Raw genomic sequence first — 24,580 nt, forward strand, 5'->3', positions numbered from 1 at the left:
TTAGAACAGTGTATACATGGTTCACAGCTTTTAAGAGAAAATTGTGGCAAAGTCCCCTGGGGAAGTCAAGCTGTTGAAAGATTGGTGCAATGGTAGTTTCTTGACACTTGGCAGAAGAAATGATCACCTCACAGTTGAAACCACAACCCAGCATACTTGGAAAACCGTTTTCTTTCCCTTCTCTCAGGGCCACTGATGTTTTGCATTCTTTAGAGCACTTCTGCCCCCTTGTGAGAATGTAGAAGAGTTTCAAGGCCTGGCTGTGTGAAATGAGGGGAAAAATCTATGAGTTGGATAGCCCAGCCTAGCCTGATCTCGTCAGATCTCAGAAACTAAGCAGGGTCAACCCTGGTCAGAATTTGGATGGGAGCCCTCCAAGGAATCAATTGCCCTCTATGAAGCCAAGGAGACAAAGTGATCCCCAAAGCCCCAACTTTTTTTTTTTGAGAAAGGTATTTTAAAAAAGTAATTTGCAGGGTGTGAAATTTAAGTCCCTAGTTTCTAGGTCTGGAGACAGGGTGGCATCATATCATTCCACTTTTTTCCTAGTACAGAACTCAGGAGACCTGTGGTGAGATCTGGGGGGAAAAAAGGTCTGTTACCACTGGTGACATTAAAGGTCCAAAATAGTTCAAAGTTATTATCTCCCCCTGCAATTAGTCACATCACAACAATTTCTTCATCTGACGAAAGCTCTAATACGGTACCAGAAAGCATTCAGTAAGCAAGACTGAACGTGGTTACAAAATAAACCCTCCTTTTCCATCGAGAGTCGGAAGAGGGTTCTTGGAAGGTTGCTGCTTGCTTCCCGTTTGCAATGGGAAACTAACCAATACAAGGTCGATATGTTTCTCTTTCAGAAGAATATTGTTGTTTCCAGGTACCATTCAAGATACCCTGTTACACATTGGACGAGGCCGGCACAAGAGAGAGACTTTGCTCTTTGGATGGCGTGTCTCTTTCTGTCACTTGACATCCTATCTGAAGGACATGCCATCAAGTGCCTTAGGAATGAAGCTGTCCCTGTTCCACACAAATGGTTCCAGCCAGGGGAGCTCCTTGTGGGTGGGATGACTTCCCAGATTGTATATGAAGTTCACTCGTTTCTTTTTGACACACACCCTTCTTCCTTAGACCTATTTGGGGTTCCACAGTAAGTATTTCCTCACATTTTCCAGCTCATGAACCCTCATAATTGTTTATAGAAATGTCTGTCCCAATATTTTTTTAAAGAACCTGTATGGCAACCCCCAGAAATGCTTCTTAACAATCACTTTCATCCTCTCCTGAAGACAGTTCTTTAAATGCTGTAAATAAATTCTGCTCTGCTCGCAGTACATGGAGGGAAGCCTGATCTTGTCAGATCTTCGGAGTTAAGTAGGGTTGGTACTTGGATTGGAGCTTACCAAGGAAGACTCTGCAGAGGAAGGTGATGGCAAACCAACTCTGTTTCTCACTTGCCTTGAAAGCTCCTTGCCGGGGCCACCACAGTCGGTTGTGATTTGACAGCACATAGTTACAGACCACAGGTCTGATCAAGTTCAGATCTTCTTATGTGTAGATGCTTTCCCAGCACAGTAGAACCAATAATTTATATTTATTTGTTTTTTTTCTTCATGTATATCCTGCCTTTCTTCCCAGTGGGAACCCAAAGTAGCTTTCTAGCCTCTTCCATTTTATCCTCACAATAATCCAGTGATGTAGGTTAGGCTAAACGTATGACCAATGACAAACTGAAAAATACATTGTGGTGTAAGCTACTATGGGCCAGAGAGTCAATTATTATATATCTGAAGAACTCAATTTAATGGGTAGATCAATGTACTCTGAATACAGAGAGAAAAGAAAATAACACACAGAATGATGTCCTAACTATATTTACAGAACGGTGATGAAGTTCTATCAGCATGCTCTGGCCTTGGCATTTGCTGTAAATGAGATCAATGAGAATCCCAAGATTTTGCCCAATGTCACTCTTGGGTTCCACATCTACGATAGCTACTATGATTCGAAGATGACCTATCGTACCACTATAGACCTGCTCTTCCATTCACACAGATTCTTCCCAAATTACAAATGTGGTACTCAGACAAATGTAATGGCTGTCACTGGAGGACTCGAGGCTGATGTCTCCTTCCATATGGCAGACATCTTGGGACTCTACAAAATTCCACAGGTAGGAGCTGTGCACAGACAACTGGTGGGTGGTCAAATTTTGGGAATTACTTGGTGGTTCAGATGAGAGAGAGTAAAGGTTGTTAGGGGGGAGAGCCCTCTTGCCTGAAGTTTAAAGAACAAATTGCAAAGAGGAGTTGCTTTCTACGGGAAAAGAAGGGAAGACATTATGATATCATGTAGGGATTTTTAGCATATATCTTTCCACTGTCCCTTTCCAGGAAACTTAATCACAACTTGACAATACGTAGCAACAAGAGCACTGGATGTTAACACTTTTGTCAGCAAATTTTCATTGCACACATACACACACACAAACCCCACAAAATATACCTCCTAATTGCAACATCTGTACATTTTTAAAGCTCACATATGGCTCCTTTGCCCCTGAGGAACAGGATTCGGCAACATTTCCTACCTTTTATCACATGGTTCCAAGTGAAGCCCATCAGAATACAGGGATTATACAGTTGCTTATCCAGTTTGGATGGAGGTGGGTTGGGCTTCTTACTGGGGATGACGAGAGTGGGCTACGTTTTTTGAAGACCCTGGAGCCCTTGCTCGCCCAGAATGGAATCTGTTTGGCCTCCACTGGAAGAATCCCACACCAAGGCCAATGGGATAACTTGGGCGATGTCAGCGCTTTACTCTCAAACATCCATCAATCTTTCACAGACAGCAGAGCAAAGGCATTTATTCTCTATGGAGGGTCTATGACCATGATCTCATTGAACAATAAGATCTTTCTAGGAGGTCTAACGTATGGGGGAAATGACCTGCTTGCAAAGGTATGGATTTTGACAGCCCAAGTTGATTTCGCATTATCTGGGATTCAAAGGTCCTGGGATTTCAACCTCTTCCATGGGGCCATTTCCTTTAGCGTTCACTCCCATGAGGTTCTTGACTTCCAGAAATTTCTTCGTTTCATAAAACCTGTTAGGAAAAAAGAAGACGATTTCCTCGTGGACTTCTGGGAACAAGCCTTTGACTGTACATTTTCCAGTTTTAAAGAGTCACTAGAGATGATGGATGCATGTTCTGGGGAGGAGAGGCTGGAGAGCCTTCCTGGGCCTGTTTTTGAAATGCAAATGACCGGCCACAGCTACAGTATCTATAACGCCGTCTATGCTGTCGCACATGCTCTGAATGTCATGTCCACATCTAGACCTAACCGCAGAACAATAGATGAAGGAAAAAGCATTGACCTTCAAGAAGTCCATCCTTGGCAGGTAATACCTCCACAATGAAATGTCTTTATTTCCATGAGCATGTTAGTTCTAAGTGAGACAACCCCCAACTTTGCCCTATATCCGTTACTGGGGAAAGGGGGCTTTATGAATTTTTTTTATTGACAAAGTTTTGGGTATTCACATTTCCTCCTGTACATGGATGCTGAAGAAAGGGTGAGCTGAATATTTTCAGTCTTCAATGGTGTTTCAGAATCCCAACAGGAAGTCCTTAAGATACCATTGGTTGCACCCTAGTCTTTTTCTCAGATCATAACATTGTTATTTCACTAAATTTATTTTGCAAAATCCAAATTATGTCACTGGCAAGCCGTTGTTCAAGCCAATAAGACCATCAAGCCAGTCTTTGTCTTATGTATCTCCCTTGTTATGAGGTTATCTGTGGCAAATTTTCTAAGGCAATTTTAGCACCAGCATGTTCACTATGAACCTGCCAAAATACTCTTCATCTGGTAGGAGAAGCATGAGGGAATTGGCAAGGTGGACTGGGAACCTAAAATGACCACAGAAAATGGCATCGTCGTGCCCCCTTCCCTCTGCCTCTGTCATGTGATGGAGGGCCCAATAGGGCCAAGTGAAGGAAGAAAACCAAATTGGCATTAGTTCTACCCAATAAAACTGAGGTTCAGACTGGAGTGGGCCTACTGTTTCCTCGTTTCCCTGGAACATACTTGGCTGAAGGTGAGCCACAAGCAGTTCCCAGGGCTGAAGTGCTACCTCAGGGAGAGTGGGCCCTCTAAGGCAGTTGCCTATTGTAAATTTTCCCACTGACTTTACTGGTCCCTCTACCCCATGTGAGGTCACAGTTTCCTTCACTCAGATCGAAAGTGAAAAGTTTTTGTTTGTTTGAAAAAGCACATTCCATTATTAAATATACTCATAACACACATGTGCACCTCTTCAGTGCATTCAAAATTGCAGGTGGAAGGGGAACGAGGTGAAGAAGAGGTCTGCCATCTGATTTCCCCCCTTCCTATCTCCTGGAACTCAACTACCTAAGACTACGGCCTCAACCTGCCTCAGGAAGCTGCCCTGAATCTGCTACCTTCCCTCCTTTATCCCCTTGTGCAAAGCAAAGCACCCTCTCCTGCTTATTTGCAACATGTAGAGGAAACATAAAATGTGTTGTGCGGTTACAGTTAGGGTTCTCTTTTCCAGCTGTGAGGCCTTTCCAGGAAAAGGATCCTCACCTGGAAACAACTTTTGTTTCTTTTCCTCTCTCATGTAGCTCCACTCATTTCTTCAGGATATTTCATTTAACAACTCAGCAGGAGAAACAGTGTCCTTTAATGGTAACAAGGAAATCGGGGCTGGATTTGATATAATGAACCTGGTGACGTTGCCAAATAAGTCCTTTGTGAGAGTAAAGGTTGGAAGGGTGGATCCTAATGTTCCTGAAGGAAAACAGTTCAACATTCATGAAGATCTGTTTGTGTGGCAGACAGCTTTTAGCCAGGTATGCTACAGATAACCTGATGAAAAGAAGAACCACCAACTGCACTGAAAAATTAAAATGAGATGTGGCAAATGGTCATACATTTCTGTTTCTTTCAACATTTGAAAACAACACACAGAGATATTACATACTGATACATACTCCATGGCCAGAAGATGGCCAATATGCCCACCCTCTCATGATCTGCCTAAGGTCAGAAATGCTGATTCTATGACCTTAGGCAGATCATGAGAGGGAGGGCATCTTGGCCATCTTCTGGGCATGGAGCAGGGGTTACTATTTTGAAGTGACTACAAGGTTCATGGGCAGACACTGAAAACATACAGAGACATCTAAGTAGTAAGTCTCAACTAAATAATATATTTTTTCTTGTAACAATGTGCCTTTTACCTATCAGAGGAGGAGATTGCACCAGAAAAAAAGGGGGTAATCAAAAACTGCAAGGAAGGTTGCAATCAAGGAAATACATACAGATTCATACAGATGCATTATTTATTTATTCTGATGCTCTTTGATTACAACCACAGATCAGAAATTGAGCTGAACTGGAGGGATGTCAATCATTCCTTTCCTAAACTCCCTTCATTTTCTTGAATAGGTGCCACCCCTTTCTGTGTGTAATGACTACTGTCACCCTGGCTATCACAAGAAGAAGAAGGAAGGAGAGAAATTTTGCTGCTACCATTGTGTTGCCTGCCCAGAAGGGAAGATTTCAAACCAGAAAGGTGCATAATATAGTCTACTGGTTTCCCAGTATTCATGGTTAATTGAGATTAAAATTTCCTTAATAAGATTTTACATGTAACCACTTCGTAAATCAGTAGGTTGGATGACCTGCCAAGAGTTTGAAGACTTTTGACATGGAGAAAGAGATCGTTTTATAGCTGTTGTTCATCACAGCTTTTAGATCACACATAGTGTTAGGTCACACAGATCCATTCTGCCAACAATGGCCCTTCCCAAGGGTGCCAACAGCCTCTCGCATCAGGTAAAGATAAAATATACTGTATAATGAAGAAGTGAGCTGTGGCTCACGAAAGCTCATACCCTGCCAGAAAATATTTTTGTTAAGTCTTTAAGGTGCTACTGGACTCTTGATGTTTTCTACTACTGCAGACAAACACGGCTACACACTGTGTATAATGTTGACAGTATAAGAAATAAGATAAGTATCATTACAAATTGCTGACCAATAACAAATATATATGTAATTAGCAGCAACATAAGCCATGTGCACATGCTATAGTGAATGTTCATATAATCTGGGTATTTTTTGGTGTGCCATCAAGTCACAGCTGACTTATGGTGAATCCACAGAGTCTGTTGAGAGGGGGTTTGCCTTTGCCTGCCTCCACATCATGCCCCAAGGTATTCCTTGGAGGTCTCCCAACTAGATACTAACCAGGGCTGACCCTGCTGAGATCTGATGAGATCAGGCTAGCCTGGGGGTTTGCAGGTCAGCACAATCTGGATATAGTATACAATTGATTTCTGTTTGTACATATGTAGAATAATGATTGTGTTATACTTAATAAGGGCACAGTTGAGTATGTGATTTTCTGCCACACATTTATGTAGGTATTCGTCCCCAGTTTTATTTTTAAAAGTGTAGGCATGTTGCCTCTTTCTCAAAAGTAGTGTATGAACGCACATGCAGGATGTATATCAGTTCACTGTAATGTGTGAACAGGGCTACATAACCTTCTCCTTGAACAGAGCCACAGAATCAGCATGAAGAACATTCCCATAGTTGGCATGAAAGAGAACTCCAATGTTGCTCACTTACCAAAGACAGACATGATAACCTTAATACAGTCATGAATTGTTACTAGGATGGCTGCTTTTCATTTTCCCCACCAGACATGGATGACTGCATCAGATGCCCAGAAGATCAATATCCAAGCAAGGACCAAACTGAATGCATCCCTAGATTTATAATCTTCCTGCCTTTTGAAGGATGTTTAGGTATTAGTTTGGCTTCGGTTACCGCTTCTTTCTCTGTGACGACACTGTTAGTGCTGGGAGTTTTCATGAAGCACAAAGATACCCCTATAGTCAAAGCCAACAACCAGGCTATCACCTACACTCTTCTGATCTCTCTTCTGCTCTGCTTCCTCTGTTCTTTGCTGTTTCTTGGGAAACCAAATGAGGGGACCTGCTTCTTTCGACAACCTGCTTTTGGCATAATTTTCTCAGTGGCAGTTTCTTGTGTCTTGGCCAAAACTATCACAGTGGTGGTAGCTTTCATGGCCACCAAACCAGGGTCTAACATGAGGAAATGGGTGGGGAAACGACTGACTAACTCCATTGTTCTTTCCTGTTCCTTTATTCAAGTGGCCATTTGTATGGTCTGGCTAGGAACCTCCCCACCTTTCCCAGATGTTGACACACAGTCATTGACTGAAGAGATTGTAGTAGTATGTAATGAAGGGTCTGCCATTATGTTTTATATCGTCCTGGGGTACATGGGACTTCTATCCATCACCAGTATGACTGTGGCTTTCCTAGCCAGGAGGTTGCCAGATACTTTTAACGAATCCAAGCACATCACCTTCAGCATGCTTGTGTTTTGCAGTGTCTGGGTGTCTTTTGTTCCAACCTACCTGAGCACTAAAGGGAAATCCATGGTGGCCGTGGAGATCTTCGCTATCTTGGCCTCCAGCGCTGGCTTATTGGCTTTTATCTTCTCTCCAAAAGTGTACATTATTTTGTTGAGGCCTCAGTTGAATAACAAGGATCTGCTAACAAGAAGGAAGAATTAAATTGACTAAGATTCAGATGATATGTATTTGTTCTCACAGAAAGACCATGAGGGTCTTAAATGTTGTCTATTTTCCTTGCTCAGGTCATGAGAGCTGGGACTGCCTGTGACAGGTCATCTTCTCTAACTTAGTATAGCCTGTCCTCTCTGGCTTGAATTCTTCCTTTCTTCCTCTTATTCCTAGTTGGGATTGATTGATACTACTCATGACCTGTAGGTCAGAGGAATAAAGTAAGAAAGAAAAATCACGTGGTTCATTTCTTGTATCAGGCTATTATATTTCATTTACATGTCCACGGGCACAAAACCAGGATGCTGTGAATTCATAGGAATAAAAATATAGTAAAATCATGGTTTCCTGATTATCAATGATTTTCAGTGATTTCCCCAGCCATGGTAATTTATAGTGATAAACTCTTTTCAGTGAGTGAGAGTAGGAAGGTATTTTCCTTCCCCATAAATATGTGCCTTGACATCATTGCGTGAGTGATGAATGGAAATGTTGTGTCAATTTTCCCCAGTCAATCCACATGGCAACTGGTGAGAAGGTTGGAGGAGAAAAAATGGTAGTGGGTTGATGACATCAGCTACGTCACAACGTCATTTCTGGAGAAAACCCAGAAGAGTTTTAGGGTAGCTCTAGGAATTGCCGGCATTTCCTAGAGCTGCCCTACCTCACATCTGGGTTTTCTCCAGAAGTGATGTAGAGGCACAGTGTGGTGTGGCCACTAGAAATGGGGGGAGGGCTAGTTCCAAATCAGCCATAGGTTTTGTTAGATAATTTTGTGAACAACACACTGTTGCCCCTTAGAGACCTATTAGCATATACCTGTATGCCTCTCGGTTATTTTCTTGTCAGCTTGTAATGAAATTGTCCACTAAAAAGATTGTAGGTGATGCACTGTTGGTTCTATTTATTTATCTGAAGTGTGATGGGGCACTCTTACATGTCACCGTAAAAGGATATACATGCATGTATGACCAGCCTTATCCTTCCCTAAATGGTTGTCATGATAATAAAGAAGAAGAAAAAGATCAGTCCATGCTGGCTGCCCTGAGCTGCTAGGAGGGTAGGATAGAAATGTGATCCCAACATTCAAGCAAAGAGGTGGAGGTAGCGATTGAATTTTTAGGGATGGGGAGAATGTTGTGGTTACAACCAAGAAGACTGAATTCAAAGGGGTGGTGAGTGACAAAGGGGCATTCCATGCAAGGCCAGATCAAGAAGAAGAAGAAGAAGAAGAAGAAGAAGAAGAAGAAGAAGAAGAAGAAGAAGAGGAGGAGGAGGAGGAGGAGGAGGAGGAGGAGGAGGAGGAGGAGGAGGAGGCATTGGTTTTTATATGCCAACTCTTTCTACCACTTAAGGGAGAATCATACCAGCTTACAATCACCTTTCCCTTCCCCTCCCACAACTGACACACTGTGAGGTAGGTGGGGCTGAGAGAGTGTGACTAGCCCAAGTTCACCTGGCTGGCTTCATGTGGAGGAGTGGGGAAACAAATCCAGTTCCCCAGATTAGCCTCTGCTGCTCATGTGGAGGAGTGGGGAATCAAACCCAGTTCTCCAGATCAGAATCCCTCACTCCAAACCACCGCTCTTAACCACTACACCATGCCGGCTTCCAGCCAAGCACAGCCAGCATAGCCGCACTTTCTCTCTCTGTTTGTAGAGATTCAGGTGGCCGCCGCAAATGATGGTTAGAAAGGGTGATCAGGCTGCATTCGCTGGGTCCAAGTCAACATGAACTCCTAGTGAGACACAAGCTCATAGCACTCTGCTTCAGGATGTGCTGAGTCACCATACAGCTGCTTTTTGTACGGGTCCCCTGTTGCTTTTGTACGCTGTGCTCTCTTCTGGCACAGTAATAAGTGCCAGTGTCTCCTGCCTGCATGGCTCTCATCTCCAGATAAACCTCATTCTTGGAAGTATCTCTGGAGATGGTGAGGCGATTCCTCAGGGAGTCCGAATAGCGCTTGTCATCATCCCAATACACGAGGCACAGATACTCCAAACCTTTCCCTGGGGGCTGACGGACCCAGCTCACTGCATTCCCGCTAGCAGAGATGGAGAATCCCGAAACGGAGCAGGTGAGCCGGAGGGTCTCCGATGGCCTCAGCTGTGCTGACCCAGGCTGGCTCAAGGTCACTGAAGACTGGACACCTAGAAAGGAAGAGGGGAAATGTCTGTTACAAAAAGAAGAAGAAGATGAAGACCTCGATCTTTGAAGTCCCAAAAGGGAAACCAGGATGAATGAGATGGTTTCCTTGAAGAGGCACTTACAGGGTGGGACAGCGAACAGAACCAAGGCCAGGAGGACAGAGTGCATGGTCCCTTCTGAAAAGAAGACAGATGGGCAAAAGAGGGAGAATGAATGGTGCTGGTCTCCAAGTCACGCTTTGTTTGAAGTTAGGAACATAAAATGCCATGGATAAGAGGAGGCTGGGTGAAGGCAATTTGCATATCCAATCTTGATGTAAATTGATATTCTGGGACTATTTCCATGAAAGGTGGCATTCTTGTGAAATATTCATGAACCAGGAGCCAATCACGGAATGAGGCTCTTGTATTTCAGAGGAAGAAAGCCTCCAGCCAATCAATTTCCATATCATACAAGCAGTTCTCCTGTGGCAGAGAAAGGCATCACATATCTCCCAAAATAAACTACATGTGCCAAGGGCATTTCATTCTGCCATCCTTTCCACTCAGTTTTGTTTACTGAAGCTGGGTTTCCTGTGCTGCTTTTTGTAATTGATAGGGGAAAAATGGGATTTTAAATATGTTTAAAATCCTATTTTCCCTTTAAAAAGATAAAGGATCAAAACAGTCTTCACCTGCTTGTGAGTAATTTGCCTTTTAAAAACTTATGATCTGGGATCCCCCCCCCCCACACACACACCATGGATTTCCAAGAGGGTTGGTCGGGGCCGAATTCTACAGCTGAGTCCTGCTACATCCTCCTGCAGGGATGAAATGAGGACACACTGGCTAAGAACTCACCCCACCCCACGCATTCTGGCCCTGCCCCCTTTAACTCCTCTATTGTCTCCATTTCCGCCCCCAGCCCTCTTGTAGTATAGAGGGAATACGTTTTGCCACTGTCCGGGTGGGAAAGGGTTAACACAATTTATTGGGTGGCCCTAGCAGCTCCATAGCTAACAACTCTTCTGCAAGGGGGGAAAAGGTTCCTTTTCTCAGCAAAACAAACTCACATCTGCCTTGAATAGAGGCTATTCCTGTCCGTGGGAGGGGGCGGATCACCAGTCTTAGATCCTTCTGAGCTAGAGATCTGCCAGGACCCACGAAGGGCCAGATCAATGATTTTGCGTGCTTTAAATGGCTCCCGGGCCTGACGTTCCCCACCCCTGCTCTATATCTAGCACATTTTAGTCATACCCTTGCACTTCGGAGCTCAGAACAGTGTACAGGGCTCTCAGCTTTTAACAGAAAACTACAGCAATGTCTTTGGGCAGGGATACCCTCACAGGACTGGTACAATAGTAGAAGTCAGACAAATTACAGGGGAGGGAAGATGGCACGGTATAGCTCAATCTCATCACATTTCAGAAGCTAAGGAGGGTCAGTAGTTGGAAAGGAGGCCACCAGGGAAGGATCTGCCGAAGAAGGCAAACCACCTCTGCTTCTCACTTGCCTTGAAAGCCCTTTGGTGTGGTCGCCTTGTCAGCTGCGACTTAATGGCCCTTCGCACACAACAGATGACAAAGGAATTGACCAACCTTGCAGGGAAAGCCACAAGTCAGCTGGCTCAGATATTCTGTTTATTATCTCTCCATCATGGCCATTCTTTAGAGAACTGCTGCCCCCTTCTGGGGAAAAAAAGGAGGAGCATTATCTGGCCTGTCTTTAGGAATAGATACTTGTACAGTTGTGCGTGGCGAGAATTGGGAGAGATCCATGAACTCTGCTTAAATGACACCTCAGAATCCCTGTGGAACAGATGCATGCATAACCCCATCCTGGGATGGATGGATAACAATGCTCATCAGATTGGTCAAGTTTTGTCTTCTCTCCTTTTCTTCCACACGAGGGTTGCCAGCCTCCAGGTACTAGCTGGAGATCTCCTGCTCTTACAACTGATCTCCAGCAGATAGAGATCAGTTCCCCTGGAAAAAATGGCCGCTTTGGCCATTGGACTGTGGCATTGAAGTCCCTCCCCTCCCCAAACCCTGCCCTCCTCAGGCTCTGCCCCCAAAACCTCCCTCCGGTTACAAATAGAGACCTGGCAACCCTATTCCACACTCATATGGCCCTTGGACTTTGTAAAGTTGTTGAAGTTTGGTGGCACCATAAAGGCTAACAAGATTTACTGCAGCAGTAGAAAGAGCAAGAGTCCAGTAGTACCTTAAAGACTAACACAATTTCTGGAAGGGTATGCTACTGGACTCTTGCTCTTTTCTATTGATACAGACAGACTAACACAGCTACCCACCGTGACCAATATTTACTGCAATATGAACTTTAGTGAGTTGAGGCTTATTTCCTTGCATACAATGGAAAGAAAGAAAAAAATCTTAATAAAACTGGAAACAATTTGGAATCCCAAAATCTAGGGAGAAATTTTTTGGAGGAGAATGCACAAAACATCTCTAGTAAGAGCCAGTGTGGTGTAGTGGTTAGAGTGATAGACTAGAATCTTGGAGACCCAGGTTCAAATCCCCACTCTGCCGAGCAAGCTCACTGGGTGATCTTGGGCCTGTCACACATTCTCAGTATAGTCTACCTCACCGGGTTGTTGTGAGGATAAAATGGAGGAAAGTAGCCAGATGTACACCCAATTTCATCAGATCTAAGAAGCTAAGCAGGGTCCTCACTTGGATTGGAGACCACCAAGGAAGACAGGGACTGCTATGCAGAGGATGGCAATGGCAAACCACCTCTGATCATCTCTTGCCTTGAAAACCCCATGAGATGGAACTTCATAATGGAATTTCACAAATTTACAGCACACTTTAATTTTCCACCATTGATAACCTGGACTGGGAAGAAGTCTTCCTTTTAGTGATGATATTGTTAGCCACATTCAAGAACTGTGGGAAAGCTGGACATGACTTAGGGTTGCCAGGTCCCTCTTGGCCACAGGTGGGAGGTTTTTGGGGCGAAGCCTGATGAGGGTGGGGTTTGGGGAGGGGAGGGACTTCAGGGCCATAGAGTCCAATTGCCCAAGCGGTCATTTCCTCCAGGTGAACTAATCTCTATTGGCTGGAGATCAGTTGTAATAGCAGGAGATCTCCAGCTACTACCTGAAGGCTGGCAACCCTAGTGTGACTTCTTAAATAAATATAGCTGCAGCTTAATCACATGTGCTTGAAAGGTTAGGGGTGGGTCCTATGTGTAGTAGACAGATCTGCATCTGTAGGGAAGGGACCTTTCCCACTGCCTCTTCTCCCTGTAGTCTGCTGCACTCCCTACCAACCTCTAAGGAGCCAGCATGGTGTAGTGGTTAGGAGCGGTGGTTTGGAGCGGTGGAGTCTGATCTGGAGAACCGGGTGTGATTCCCCACTCCTCCACATGAGCAGCAGAGGCTGATATGGTGAACTGGATTTGTTTCCCTACTCCTACACACGAAGCCAGCTGGGTGACCTTGGGCAAGACACACTCTCTCAGCCTCACCCTCCTCATAGGGTGTCTGTTGTCGGGAGGGGAAGGGAAGGTGATTATGAGCCAGTTTGAGTCTCCCTTAAGTGGTAGAGAAAGTCGGCATATAAAAACCAACTCCTCCTCCTCCTCCTCCTCCTCCTCCTCCTCCTCCTCCTCCTCTTCTTCTTCTTCTTCTTCTTCTTCTTCTTCTTCTTCTTCTTCTTCTTCTTCTTCTTCTTCTCAGTGAAATAAACTTGTTTAGAATTGGGATGCAATTCAAGGAAGCATTCTATGTCCTGTCCCCAGTCAAACTCAGGGCTTCACATAAGGCTCTAGCTTTTATTCCTTGTGAGATTTGGTGTTGGCCTCCTGCTTATTGGCCCATAAAGGAGATTTCTAGTCAAATCTAGGGAAAATAAAAACATGTTTGCCATCAGTGGTACGGCTCTGAGCCCAAACTGCAGAAGTTATTATGTTCCCACGGGGTGATGCAAATCACTATGATTTGTTCACGCGGTCCAAGCTCCACTGGATTTTCAGAAGGAAATCAAAAACAATCAGCAAGCAAAAGATGAAATGGTTATATAGATATTTAAAACCCTCTGTTCTTGGGAGAAGGGAACAGGCAGAAGTTTGCAGTTTGGTCTGTTTGCAGTTTCAGCCTTCGGTTGCGGATATGCACCTGTAGCCCCCATATGCTTTTCGAAAGACCCAGAAATTTCCTTTTCTGAAAGTGTATTGGCAGATTCTGCTGCAGTCCAAGATTCGCCCTTTAAGTCATGCTGATGCCCTAGATGAACACAGGAGAGTCTGGCTGTTGCCAGGATGCTGGGGGCACTGCTCTTGTTGCTGTGCCTACTTCCTATTGCAGACAACATAGATACTACTCCGAAGGATCATCTTCCCAATCCCCATGAATGGTACCAGTCAGGGGATTTTCTCATTGGTGGGATTGCTTCGCAGTTCATTTATCATTTATATGGCTTTTCTTTCCATAAGTCTCCTTCTCAGTACCCTTCTGAATTTCCAAAGTAAGGGACTAATGTTCTTTATTTTGTCTGTATTTTCTGTCAGCTCGTAATATTTATTATATCTTATTCTATGGTTTTCGGCCAGTGATTTCTACTTCAAACGATGATACAGAGCAGCACCAATTCTAGGTTTTGGAAGCCCCAGCAGGCAGTGCTCAGGGGTCCCCTTCTGCCCACCACGAGCCCCCCTCACACTTCCATTTACACCCACCCATCTGAATGCTCCCCCCTACTGCCCTGCTCACAAGCATGCCTGCTGCCTGTGCTCGTAGCCACCTCCATCTCCCTCAACAGCACTGGCTGGTACATGCCGCTACTAGTGTTGTGGCCATTCTGAGCCACCTGCATGTACAGTACTTTCCCATCAACACTGGGGAGCTGGGAGCATGGATGGTGGAGCACATGTAGGTGAATGGGCAGGGAAGGGCACAGGCAGAGGTGGCAGGAGAGCCAGCGTGGTGTAGTGGTAAAGAGCGGTGGTTTGGATGGTGGACTCTGATCTGGAGAAGCGGGTTTGATTCCCCACTCCTCCACATGAAGCCTGCTGGGTGACCTTGGGCCAGTCCCAGTTCTCTCAGAATTCTCTCAGCCCCACTTGCCTCACAAGGTGCCTGTTGTGTGTGCGCATTTGTGTGTATGTGTGTGTGTGTGGGGGGGAGAGAATTGTAACCTGCTTTGAGACTCCTCATAGTAGAGAAAAGTGGGTTATAAAAACCAGCTCTTCTTCTTCATGTTAGAACCATCTTTTCAGAGTCTGAAACTAGCAACAGTGAAATTACGAACAGTGAAAACACAGACAGTTTAGCAGGAGCAGGTCCAATAAAATAGTGACTGTGAATGGGACAGCAGGAACATATCAGACAGTGTGTCAACGTTCTATGAAGAACACAAATGGTGGTGTTCTGAAGCACTGTCGACTGTAGCTGAAGAAGAAGAAGGTGTCTGTTAGCTCACACTGAACAATAACTCATGGAAGTATATCCTTTTGCTGCAGTAATTAGATCAGAGATATAAAGGACCAACATTCTAGCATATAAATGTAACATTTTTTTTTAAGTATGCTGACAAAGTTCTACCAACACCTCCTGGCCATGGTGTTTGCCATAAATGAGATCAATGAGAACCCCAGGATCTTGCCCAATGTCTCCCTTGGATTCCACATCTATGATAGCTACAATGACATGAGGGTGACCAGTTATACTACTTTGGGCCTGCTGTTTAGTTTTGAGAGATTTTTTCCAAACTATGACTGTGGCACCCACAAAAACCTAATAGCCATCATCGGTGGAATGAGTGCTCCGATCTCCTTCTATATCGCAGACATCTTACGTCCTTACAAGATACCACAGGTAGGTGGTATAAATGGAAGATTTTACAGATTATAGTAACCTAGGCTCAGCATGAGCTAGCAACCACATATGGGCTTCGTAGAGGCACCTGGTTGGCCACTGTGTGAACAGACTGCTGGATTTGATGGACCTTGGTCTGATCCAGAATGGCTTTTCTTTTGTTCTTATGTTCTTTTAGCTCACGTATGGATCGTTTGCTTTGGAAGTGAGCAGTTCAACAGAGTTCCCTTCTTTTTACCGCATGGTTCTGAATGAAGCCAAGCAATACATGGGAATTATCCAGTTGCTTCAGAATTTCCAATGGACCTGGATCGGGCTGTTTGCAGTGGATGATGATGGTGGCGAACATTTCATGAAGGTGCTAGAGCCACTGCTTTCCCAAAATGGAATGTGTTTGGCCTTTATGCATAGAATTCCAAGCCATGACTACTGGAGTAGTTTAGAAGACATTAATAACTTGGAATTACATATATACCTGCCTTTTACAGATAGAAGAGTCCATACATATATTCTCTATGGGGAATCACGGACCCTAATAATATTGATCACTATTTTGTGTGGAGGCAGTTGGGAATATGAAGAAAATGCTTCCTTTCAAAAGGTATGGATTATGACAGCCCAGATCGATTTTGCATTAACAGGCTTTCATAGAATTTGGAGCTACCAATATTTCCATGGAGCCCTTTCCTTTGCTATCCACTCAAACAAGCTTCTAGGGTTTCATAAATTTCTTCAAGACATAAAACTTTACCAGGCACATGACAATGATTTTCTCAAGACCTTCTGGGAGCAAGCATTTGACTGCATATGTCTAAATCCCCAGGAGCCTACGACTGATGGAGCATGTACAGGGGAAGAGAAGCTAGAGAGCCTTCCTGCGACTCTTTTTGAAATGCACATGACCGGTCATAGCTATAGCATCTACAATGCAGTCTATGCTGTGGCACATGCTTTGCATGCCATATACTCCTCTAGATCCAGTGATGAACTTCGAGATCTCCAGCCTTGGCAGGTAATGGTATCACAGTGAAATATCTTGATTGCCACATATAGAATAGCAGAAGGGGATAAAAAAATGAGCTGTTTCCCTAGGCCAGGGGTGGGGAACCTGTTTTTCCGCCAAGGGCCATTTGGATATTTATAACATCATTCACGGGCCATACAAAATTATCAACTTAAAAATTACTTTCTTGGGCAGTCCTAGCAGCTCCATAGCTAACGACTCTTTTGCAAGGGGGGGGGGGAAATGTTCCTTTTCTTGGAGAAACAAACTCACATGTGCCTTGAATAGAGGCTATTCCTGTCCACGGGAGGGGTGGATCACCATCTTAGATCCTTCTGAGCTAGAGATGTGCCAGGACCCACGAAGAGTCAGACCAAATGATTTTGCGGGCCTTAAACAGCCCCTGGGCCCTGCCTTAGGCTTACCATTGAGGAAAGTGACAATTTCCATTGGGCTGGCCTCCCCTCCTCCTCCTCCCTGCCTCTGTTCATGCTTTCTGTTATAGTTTTATTAGTAGTATTGTTACATTTGTGTTGTATTGCTGCGGTGTCTAAAGGCACCAGTTTTATTGGATTATTGTCAATAATTTTATTGAAATGCTAAGATGGTTTAAATTGTTCAGATGCTGTAAGCTGCTCTGAGCCCAACCTAGTCAGGAATTTTCTAATAGTTAGAGTGGTTCCTCAGTGGAACAGGCTTCCTCGGGAGGTAGTAAGCACTCCTTCCCTGGAGGTTTTTAAGCAGAGGCTAGATGGCCATCTGTCAGCAATGCTGATTCTGTGACCTTAGGCAGATCATGAGAGGGAGGGCATCTTGGCCATCTTCTGGGCATGGAGTAGGGGTCACTGGGGGTATAGGGGGGAGGTAGTTGTGAATTTCCTGCATTGAGCTGGGGGTTGGACTAGATGACCCCGGTGGTCCCTTCCAACTCTATGATTCTAAGACCAGCCTAGAAATCCAATTGAATAAATACATTAAATATCCAGCTTTTTTCTCCATTGGGAATGACCGGTGAAATGTTGTACAGACATTAGGTTGGATCCAACCATCTTTTCTGCTGGGGAGAAAGGAAGTAAGGGTCCTCTTTGACCACCAGCATGTCTGAACGGACGAAAACTGTTTGGGATCAGGGCTGAAGTAAGGAAGAGAATTGGGTAAGAGTGAGTGAAAAGGCTGGATGGATCATCTAACCCATCATTCATTTCCTAATAATCAGAATCTGAAAAGCATGGTAGGGCTGTCAAAAAAAAAAAATTCGGTACAGTTCGGATTCGGCCGAATTTGGCCCTTGTGGGTTCGGTACGTGCCGAAGTCCGAACTCCCCCACTTCGGATCCGTTCAATTCGGCGGGAATTCAAAGTTCGGAAACAAATTCGGCCGAATAAAGCCATTAAAAACACAACCGCGCCTTTCCGCGGCTCTGGGGGGGGCATTTTTGGGCTTAGAGGTCCCAAACTTTTGGCAGAGCTTCAAAGGACGTTTATTGAAAGACTCCCCAAGTTTTGTAAAGATTGGGTCAGGGGGGGCTGAGATATGGGCCCTGAAAGGGGTCCCCCCCACCCTTAATGTTGTGCATCTCTCAGCAGAGCTTGCCGCCCATGCACAAAGCTCCCAGCCTGACAACAGCGGAGAAATTAGCAAAACAACTGCAAACACAACCTTGTTAAACAACACCTTTGCAACACACAACTGAAACCTCCCCCCTCAAACCAGGGAGCGAGAGACTTGAGGGGGAACACACACCCCAGGCAGAACCGACGAAAGCCCCCTTTGGCTTCCCCCCCACCCACAGAAACTGCTCCCTCCCCACACACACACAGACTCTGCTTTCCCCCCCACACACACACATACACAGGAGAAAAATTATAGATTAAAGCCCCCAAAGGGGTCTTACTGTGGCTGTCTTCTGTTCCATCAGGACGGGCTGTAATCCAAGATGATTCCAATTAGGCACGGAACGTTTTGCTCTGGAGAGGAGATGCACACAGGATCGGATCGGCTGCCCCATTCATCCCAATAGGGGAAAAGGGAAAAGGGAAAGCCCATATCTCGGGACCCCCTGACCCAATGTTCACAAAACTTGGGGGGTTCCTTAAGAAGCTTAATCTAAAGTTCCAGTGAAAGTTTTGTGTCTGCACCCCCAAAAATGCGCCCCCTGCAACCATGGAAAGAGAAAAGGGGGGGAGGCGATATTTCTGCCCCCACTGAACCCATCTTTACAAAACTTGGGTAGTATCTTAAGAATAATTCACTGAAGCTATGCTAAAAGTTTGGGGGCTATATCCCCAAAAAAGCGCCCCCTGCAGCCACATAAATGGAAAAGGGGGGAGGGAAAAGGGGGAGAGCCCATATCTCGAGACCCCCTGACCCAATGTTTACAAAACTTGGGGGGTATCTTAAGAACACTGGTCTGAAACTCCGCTCAAAGTTTGGGATTTGTACCCCCAAAAATGCGCCCCCTGCAGCCATGGAAAGAAAAAGGGGGGGAGCCCATATCTCGGGACCCCCTGACCCAATGTTTACAAAACTTGGGGGGTACCTTAAGAAGCTTCATCTGAAGTTCCAGTGAAAGTTTTGTGTGTGCACCCCAAAAAAATGCGCCCCCTGCAGCCACAGAAAGGAGCGAATGTGCACAAGCACCCCACACACACACACGAGGATTTCGCTCTCTCTCTCTCTCTCCCTGGCCGGGCCGCACATCAGCTGATTCCTCCAGTACTCAATCCTGACTGATTGGCCAGAAGAAGACCCAGCTTGCCCACCGATTGGCCGGGGGAGGAGAATGCTGCTTACTGACGGTTATGCTGCTTACTGACGGCCGAATTGGCCGAATTTATTCGCGAACTCCCGAACTTGCTGAATTCGGCCCCCCCCCGGTTGCCCGCCAGTTTTGAGTTCGGATCCGTCCGAACAGAAAAGCAACGAATCAGGGGAAATTCGGTTGATTTTCAGTTCGGACTGAACCGAATTGACAGCCCTAAAGCATGGTAAGCTGCAAATTTTCAGACTTCTACCATCATGTATAAATGGGGAATCTCAACATAAGTCTGACGTGGTATTATCAACTCTTTCCCCCCCTCTTTCAAATAGCTTCACCCATTTCTTCAAGGTATTACATTTAACAACTCTGCTGGCGAAACAATGCATTTTAATGATAACAGGGAGATGAGGAATACATTTGACATAATGAACTTGGTCACGTTTCCAAACAGATCCTTTTATATGGTGAAAATTGGAAAAATAAATCCCAGTGGTCTTGAAGGAAAAGATGTCAGCATTTTTGAAGACAGAATTGTGTGGCCAAGTACTTTTAACATGGTATGGATTCTGGGGTATTCTCAGGAGGCCATTTGATGCTATAGTTGAGTGATTTGGATGTGGGCAGAAGTTTACTGCTTTTCTTGACTCATTTGTGGTGACTCATGTTCTATAGTAAAGTCAGAGTCACTTGCGTATTAAGACATTAAAGAGATAAGTGCCATTAAACTGATGAATTTCCCCATTTTCTGCATCTGAAACATTATGAGTTCCAGATATGTCAGACCATGTGAAATATTTTTTTTCTTGACTTCATTAAATTTCATTGCTTTGTGTTGTGAGCCAGCCAGACCGGGGAGAAAAAAAACCTTATGGGCTGCAACTGGCCAGAATAAACTAACCTAATCATCCCTAGCATAGAATGTGTCTTTTGAACTGTTGCCCACGAAGGTTGGACAGAACCAACAAGTTGAAATTAAATCAAAAGAGTTTCCATCTACACATTAGGAAGAATTTTCTAACAGTTAGAGTGGTTTCTCAGTGGAACAGGCTTCCTCAGGAGGTGGTGAGCTCTCCTTCCCTGGAGGTTTTTAAGCAGAGGCTAGATGGCCATCTGTCAGCAATGCTGAGTATGTGACTTTAGGCAGATCTTGGCCATCTTTTGGGCATGGAGTAGGGGTCACTGGGGGTGTATGGGGGAGGTAGTTGTGAATTTCATGCATTGTGCAGGGGGTTGGACTAGATTACGCTGGTGGTCCCTTCCAACTCTATGATTCTATGATTCTATTCTATGAACTGCTGACCCATCAGTCACCTTCACATTTTCATTGAGCTGTCTACCACAACCTCGAGAACGCTTTCCCGGTTGGTCATATCCAGTTCAGACCCAATCATGGTATGTGTGAATTTGGGAAGTTTTGACCCAATGTGCATCACTGTGCACTTACATTGGACCTCATTATTCACATGACTGCCTACTCAATATAAAATAACCTTTTAAAATTATATCTTGGTTTTCACCATGGACATTACATTTGCTGCCCTTCAGTCCTCTAGAAGAGAGTCCTGTTTTAGTAACAAGCCATATATTTTTGTTAGGAGATCAATAATTTCACATGTGAATTGCTTAAGAATCCTCAGCTGTAGGCCAACCAAATCAGATGGTTAGTTTTTAATTTGTCTATTCCCCCCAGAACTTCACCATGACCTGGATGGCCCAGACTAGCCTAATGTCACAAGATCTGGGAAGCTAAGCAGGGTGGATCTTAGATAGTACTTGGAGGGGAGGCCACCAAGGAAGTCCAGGGTTACTATGCAGAGGCAGGGAATGGCAAACAGCTCTGTCTCTTTCCTTGAAAACCCTATGGGATCACCGTAACTTGTCCATGACTTGATGGCACTTTCATCCATCATTTAGAACTTCATCTCTTGTCACATCTATTTGACACAGTTCTTCCAACATGCTTCATGGAAGCAGTGGCTCCTGCATTGGTATCTACCCAACATTTCCTCAGTGAAAATCAACACAAATATTTTGGTTCCTCTGTCTTTCTTTAGCAGTCTTTTCAGCCCCTGGTTAGTGAAGGGCTCTACCACCTCCCAGATACTTAAAGGCATTCCTATTTTTGTTTTGTTTTTATCACTACACCCCACGTTTTTCTTTCTCCCATCTTGCCATAACTGAGATGGCCTGTGAAAATATTATCTACAGAACTAGAAATGTACAAATCATGCACCAGTCATGTACCAGATTGGTGGAAGAATAACATTTTTATTACTCCATTTCAACTGTTGCTTAATGTATTTTCATTCTATGTTTTTGGATAGGTTCAGCCCCTTTCGTTATGCAATGACTATTGTCACCCAGGTTATCAGAAGAAAAAGAAGGAAGGGGAGAAATTTTGCTGCTATGATTGCATCCCATGTCCCGAAGGGAAGATTTCAAATCAGAAAGGTAGGTGATTTCCAGTATTCAGGATTGATTCAGATGGTCATCCATTCAGGTGATTGGAAGAGACTGGTTCAGTGGGAGAACTAGGGCTGTCGATTCGGTTCGTTCCGAACCAAAAAACCGCTGAATTTCCCCCAATTCGCTGGTTTCTGGTTTGGGACGAACCAAATTTTTAAAAGGCGGGAAACAGGGGAGCCGAATTCCCCGACTTCGGGGTGTTCGGGAAATAAATTAGGCAAATGCGGGGTTCGGCTCAGCAGCATAACTGTCAGGCTCCCCCCCCCCGCGCGCCTTCATGGGGCTTCCCTGAAGGCACGCGGGGAGCCCTTTAAACAGATCTGCGCCTAACAGCTGTTAGGCGCAGATCTGTTCCCCTCCGCCGTGCACCTTCAGGGAAGCCCCGTGAAGGCGCATGGGGGGGGGAAACAGATCTGAGCCTAACAGCTGTTAGGTGCAGATCTGTTTAAAGAGCCCCTCCCCCGTGCCTTCACGGGGCTTCCCTGAAGGCGCATGGGGGGCTCTTCCCCCCTGAATTTTCCCCCAAAGTCCGGATCTCGCGCCGAATTTCACGGATCCGAAGCGGAGGAGTTCAGACTTTGGCACGGCCTGAATTTAAAAGGGCCAAATTTTGCCGAAGCCGAACTTTACCGAATTTTTTTTTCAACAGCCCTAGGGAGAACACGTGCCTGGCATGCAGAAGGTCCCAGGTTCATTCCCGAGTGCCTCCAGTTTTAAAAAAAGTATCAGATAATAGGTTATATGGAAGACCTCTACCTGAGACTATGGAGAGCTGCTTCCTGTCTAAGCAGACAATACAGACCTTGACGGGCCAATGGTCTGATTCAGTATAAAGCAGTTTCACATGTTCATCAAGCTGTAATATTCCATAGTGTTCATATGACTCATTGGTATGCCTCTAGTCTGTACCATTCTTGGGTTAAAAGGGATAAAGTAGGATTACTTGCACATTAAAGAAACCAAAAAAGAAGCCCAAATGGACAGATTTGTACACCCCTAGGCTTGAAAATGCCCTTTGGAAAGCCTCTGAAAAAAACCTGCATGAAATGCCATGAACCAATCAATGCATGCAGAGTTCTGTGTGTGCTGGCACCCTGCACATCACTTTATTAATTTCACTGTCACCTTTTCATCATTAGTACAATGAAAACTCAGAAGACTACGCTTTATGATTCAGTAAAAATGAATCAAGAACAAGGTTAGAATGCTTTAAACTCAGCAAACTACTGGTACAGGATAATCCACCAAGAGGGGGGAAATAGCATTTTATGACCATCAACACACACTGAAGCACACCTAACATTTTGAACAAATAATATTGCAGAGAGTTCTCCAACATGAAACCATGACCTAGGTAATTAAAGTCAAAATTTCATACAACACAGCACTCTGATAGCTTTTCATTTTCTTTCCAGACATGGATGAGTGTATCGAATGTCCAGAAGATCAGTATCCAAGCAAGGAACTTGATCACTGTATCCCCAAAATGATAACCTTCCTATCGTATGAAGAACCGTTAGGGATCGGTTTATCTTCAGTTGCTGTATCTTTTTCCATAGCCACAGTCTTAGTACTGGGAACTTTTATTAAGCATAGAGAAACTCCCATAGTCAAAGCCAACAACCGAGATATCACCAACTTTCTCCTCATTGCACTCCTGTTCTGCTTCCTCTGCTCCTTGTTGTTTCTTGGGAAACCTAAGAAGGTGACCTGCTTCCTCCGCCAATCTGCTTTCGGAATTGTTTTCTCAATGGCTGTTTCTTGTGTCTTGGCCAAAACGGTCACTGTAGTTGTAGCTTTCATGGCCACCAAGCCTGGGTCCAGCATGAGGAAGTGGGTGGGAAAAAGGCTGACTACCTCCACTGCCCTTTCCTGCTCCCTCATTCAAACAACCATTTGTATGGTATGGCTAGGAACCTCTCCTCCTTTCCCAGATTTTGACACACATTCCTTGATGACAGAGATCATTGCAGAATGTAATGAAGAGTCGACCATCATGTTTTACATTGTTCTGGGCTACATGGGACTTCTGTCCCTCATAAGCTTGACTGTGGCTTTTTTTGCTAGGAAGCTGCCAGACAGTTTTAATGAAGCCAAGTTCATCACTTTCAGCATGCTGATATTTTGCAGTGTTTGGCTGTCTTTTATTCCAACCTATTTAAGTACCAAAGGGAAATACATGGTGGCTGTGGAGATCTTCTCGATCTTGGCCTCCAGTGCTGCGTTGCTGGGTTGTATCTTTTCACCCAAATGTTACATTATTATTCTGAAGCCGGAGTTGAACAAGAAGGAACAACTAATTAGGAGAAAGAGTTAAAGACTTCCGTTGTCTTAGACTGGGCATTTCTTGTGTGGTGTTTCCAGGATGAGGAGAGTGGACCTATTTTAGTAGTATTTTTGGCCACATATAAAATGTATTTCACTCTTATGTCCAAAGCAAGTGCAATAAATATATAACAGTCATGTAAATGAAGATTGTTGTTTAAAACCCATGATTGTTCACTCCTTGGCAATTTGTTTTAGTCCCAGTGACAAACTTGAAAAATTCAGTCAACTCTGTGTTACCTGCTTCGTCTCTGTTCCTATTAAGGGATGGAGTTTTAAACTCTTTCTATTTGTGTGCCTTTCTTCTTTTAATTTGTGAGATGAACATGGGATGGTTGGCCGGGATGAGTGCCAAATCTGCTTTCTTTTTCTTTCTTGAACAAGTCCTAACTCCCTTATACTACTCTACTA

The 24,580-nt window shown here is 44.6% G+C and overlaps 2 protein-coding genes and 1 gene segment (V, D, J or C); 2 read left to right on the forward strand and 1 right to left on the reverse strand.

The window, feature by feature from the left end:
- The first annotated feature begins 1,891 nt into the window (after positions 1–1,891).
- On the forward strand, positions 1,892–7,640 carry LOC130489931 (vomeronasal type-2 receptor 26-like). The gene is made up of 5 exons (XM_056863718.1): positions 1,892–2,176; positions 2,541–3,404; positions 4,651–4,878; positions 5,477–5,603; positions 6,739–7,640. Exons 1-5 carry the CDS (start codon positions 1,892–1,894, stop codon positions 7,638–7,640), a joined length of 2,406 nt encoding a protein of 801 aa, XP_056719696.1.
- Positions 7,641–9,374: 1,734 nt separating this feature from the next.
- On the reverse strand, positions 9,375–9,965 carry LOC130489932 (immunoglobulin heavy variable 2-5-like). The segment is given in 2 exon segments: positions 9,375–9,799; positions 9,920–9,965. Coding segments are annotated over 2 exon segments (471 nt in total).
- A 5,890-nt stretch (positions 9,966–15,855) lies between these two features.
- LOC130489933 (vomeronasal type-2 receptor 26-like) lies at positions 15,856–24,161 on the forward strand. Its single transcript, XM_056863719.1, has 4 exons — positions 15,856–16,626; positions 19,708–19,935; positions 21,703–21,829; positions 23,260–24,161. Exons 1-4 carry the CDS (start codon positions 15,856–15,858, stop codon positions 24,159–24,161), a joined length of 2,028 nt encoding a protein of 675 aa, XP_056719697.1.
- The last annotated feature ends 419 nt before the right edge of the window (positions 24,162–24,580 follow it).

This window comes from Euleptes europaea, chromosome 18 (assembly GCF_029931775.1).
Source record: "Euleptes europaea isolate rEulEur1 chromosome 18, rEulEur1.hap1, whole genome shotgun sequence".
Lineage (NCBI taxonomy): Eukaryota > Metazoa > Chordata > Lepidosauria > Squamata > Sphaerodactylidae > Euleptes > Euleptes europaea.

Bases quoted from the DNA above. Each gene is read 5' to 3' on its own strand.
- LOC130489931 (XM_056863718.1), top strand. From the start codon at position 1,892: ATGAAGTTCTATCAGCATGCTCTGGCCTTGGCATTTGCTGTAAATGAG. The intron at 2,177-2,540 runs GTAGGAGCTGTG...ACATTTTTAAAG, and splicing joins GACTCTACAAAATTCCACAG to CTCACATATGGCTCCTTTGC. The intron at 4,879-5,476 runs GTATGCTACAGA...TTTCTTGAATAG, and splicing joins GGCAGACAGCTTTTAGCCAG to GTGCCACCCCTTTCTGTGTG.
- LOC130489933 (XM_056863719.1), top strand. From the start codon at position 15,856: ATGGTTCTGAATGAAGCCAAGCAATACATGGGAATTATCCAGTTGCTT. The intron at 16,627-19,707 runs GTAATGGTATCA...TCTTTCAAATAG, and splicing joins GAGATCTCCAGCCTTGGCAG to CTTCACCCATTTCTTCAAGG. The intron at 21,830-23,259 runs GTAGGTGATTTC...TTTTCTTTCCAG, and splicing joins GAAGATTTCAAATCAGAAAG to ACATGGATGAGTGTATCGAA.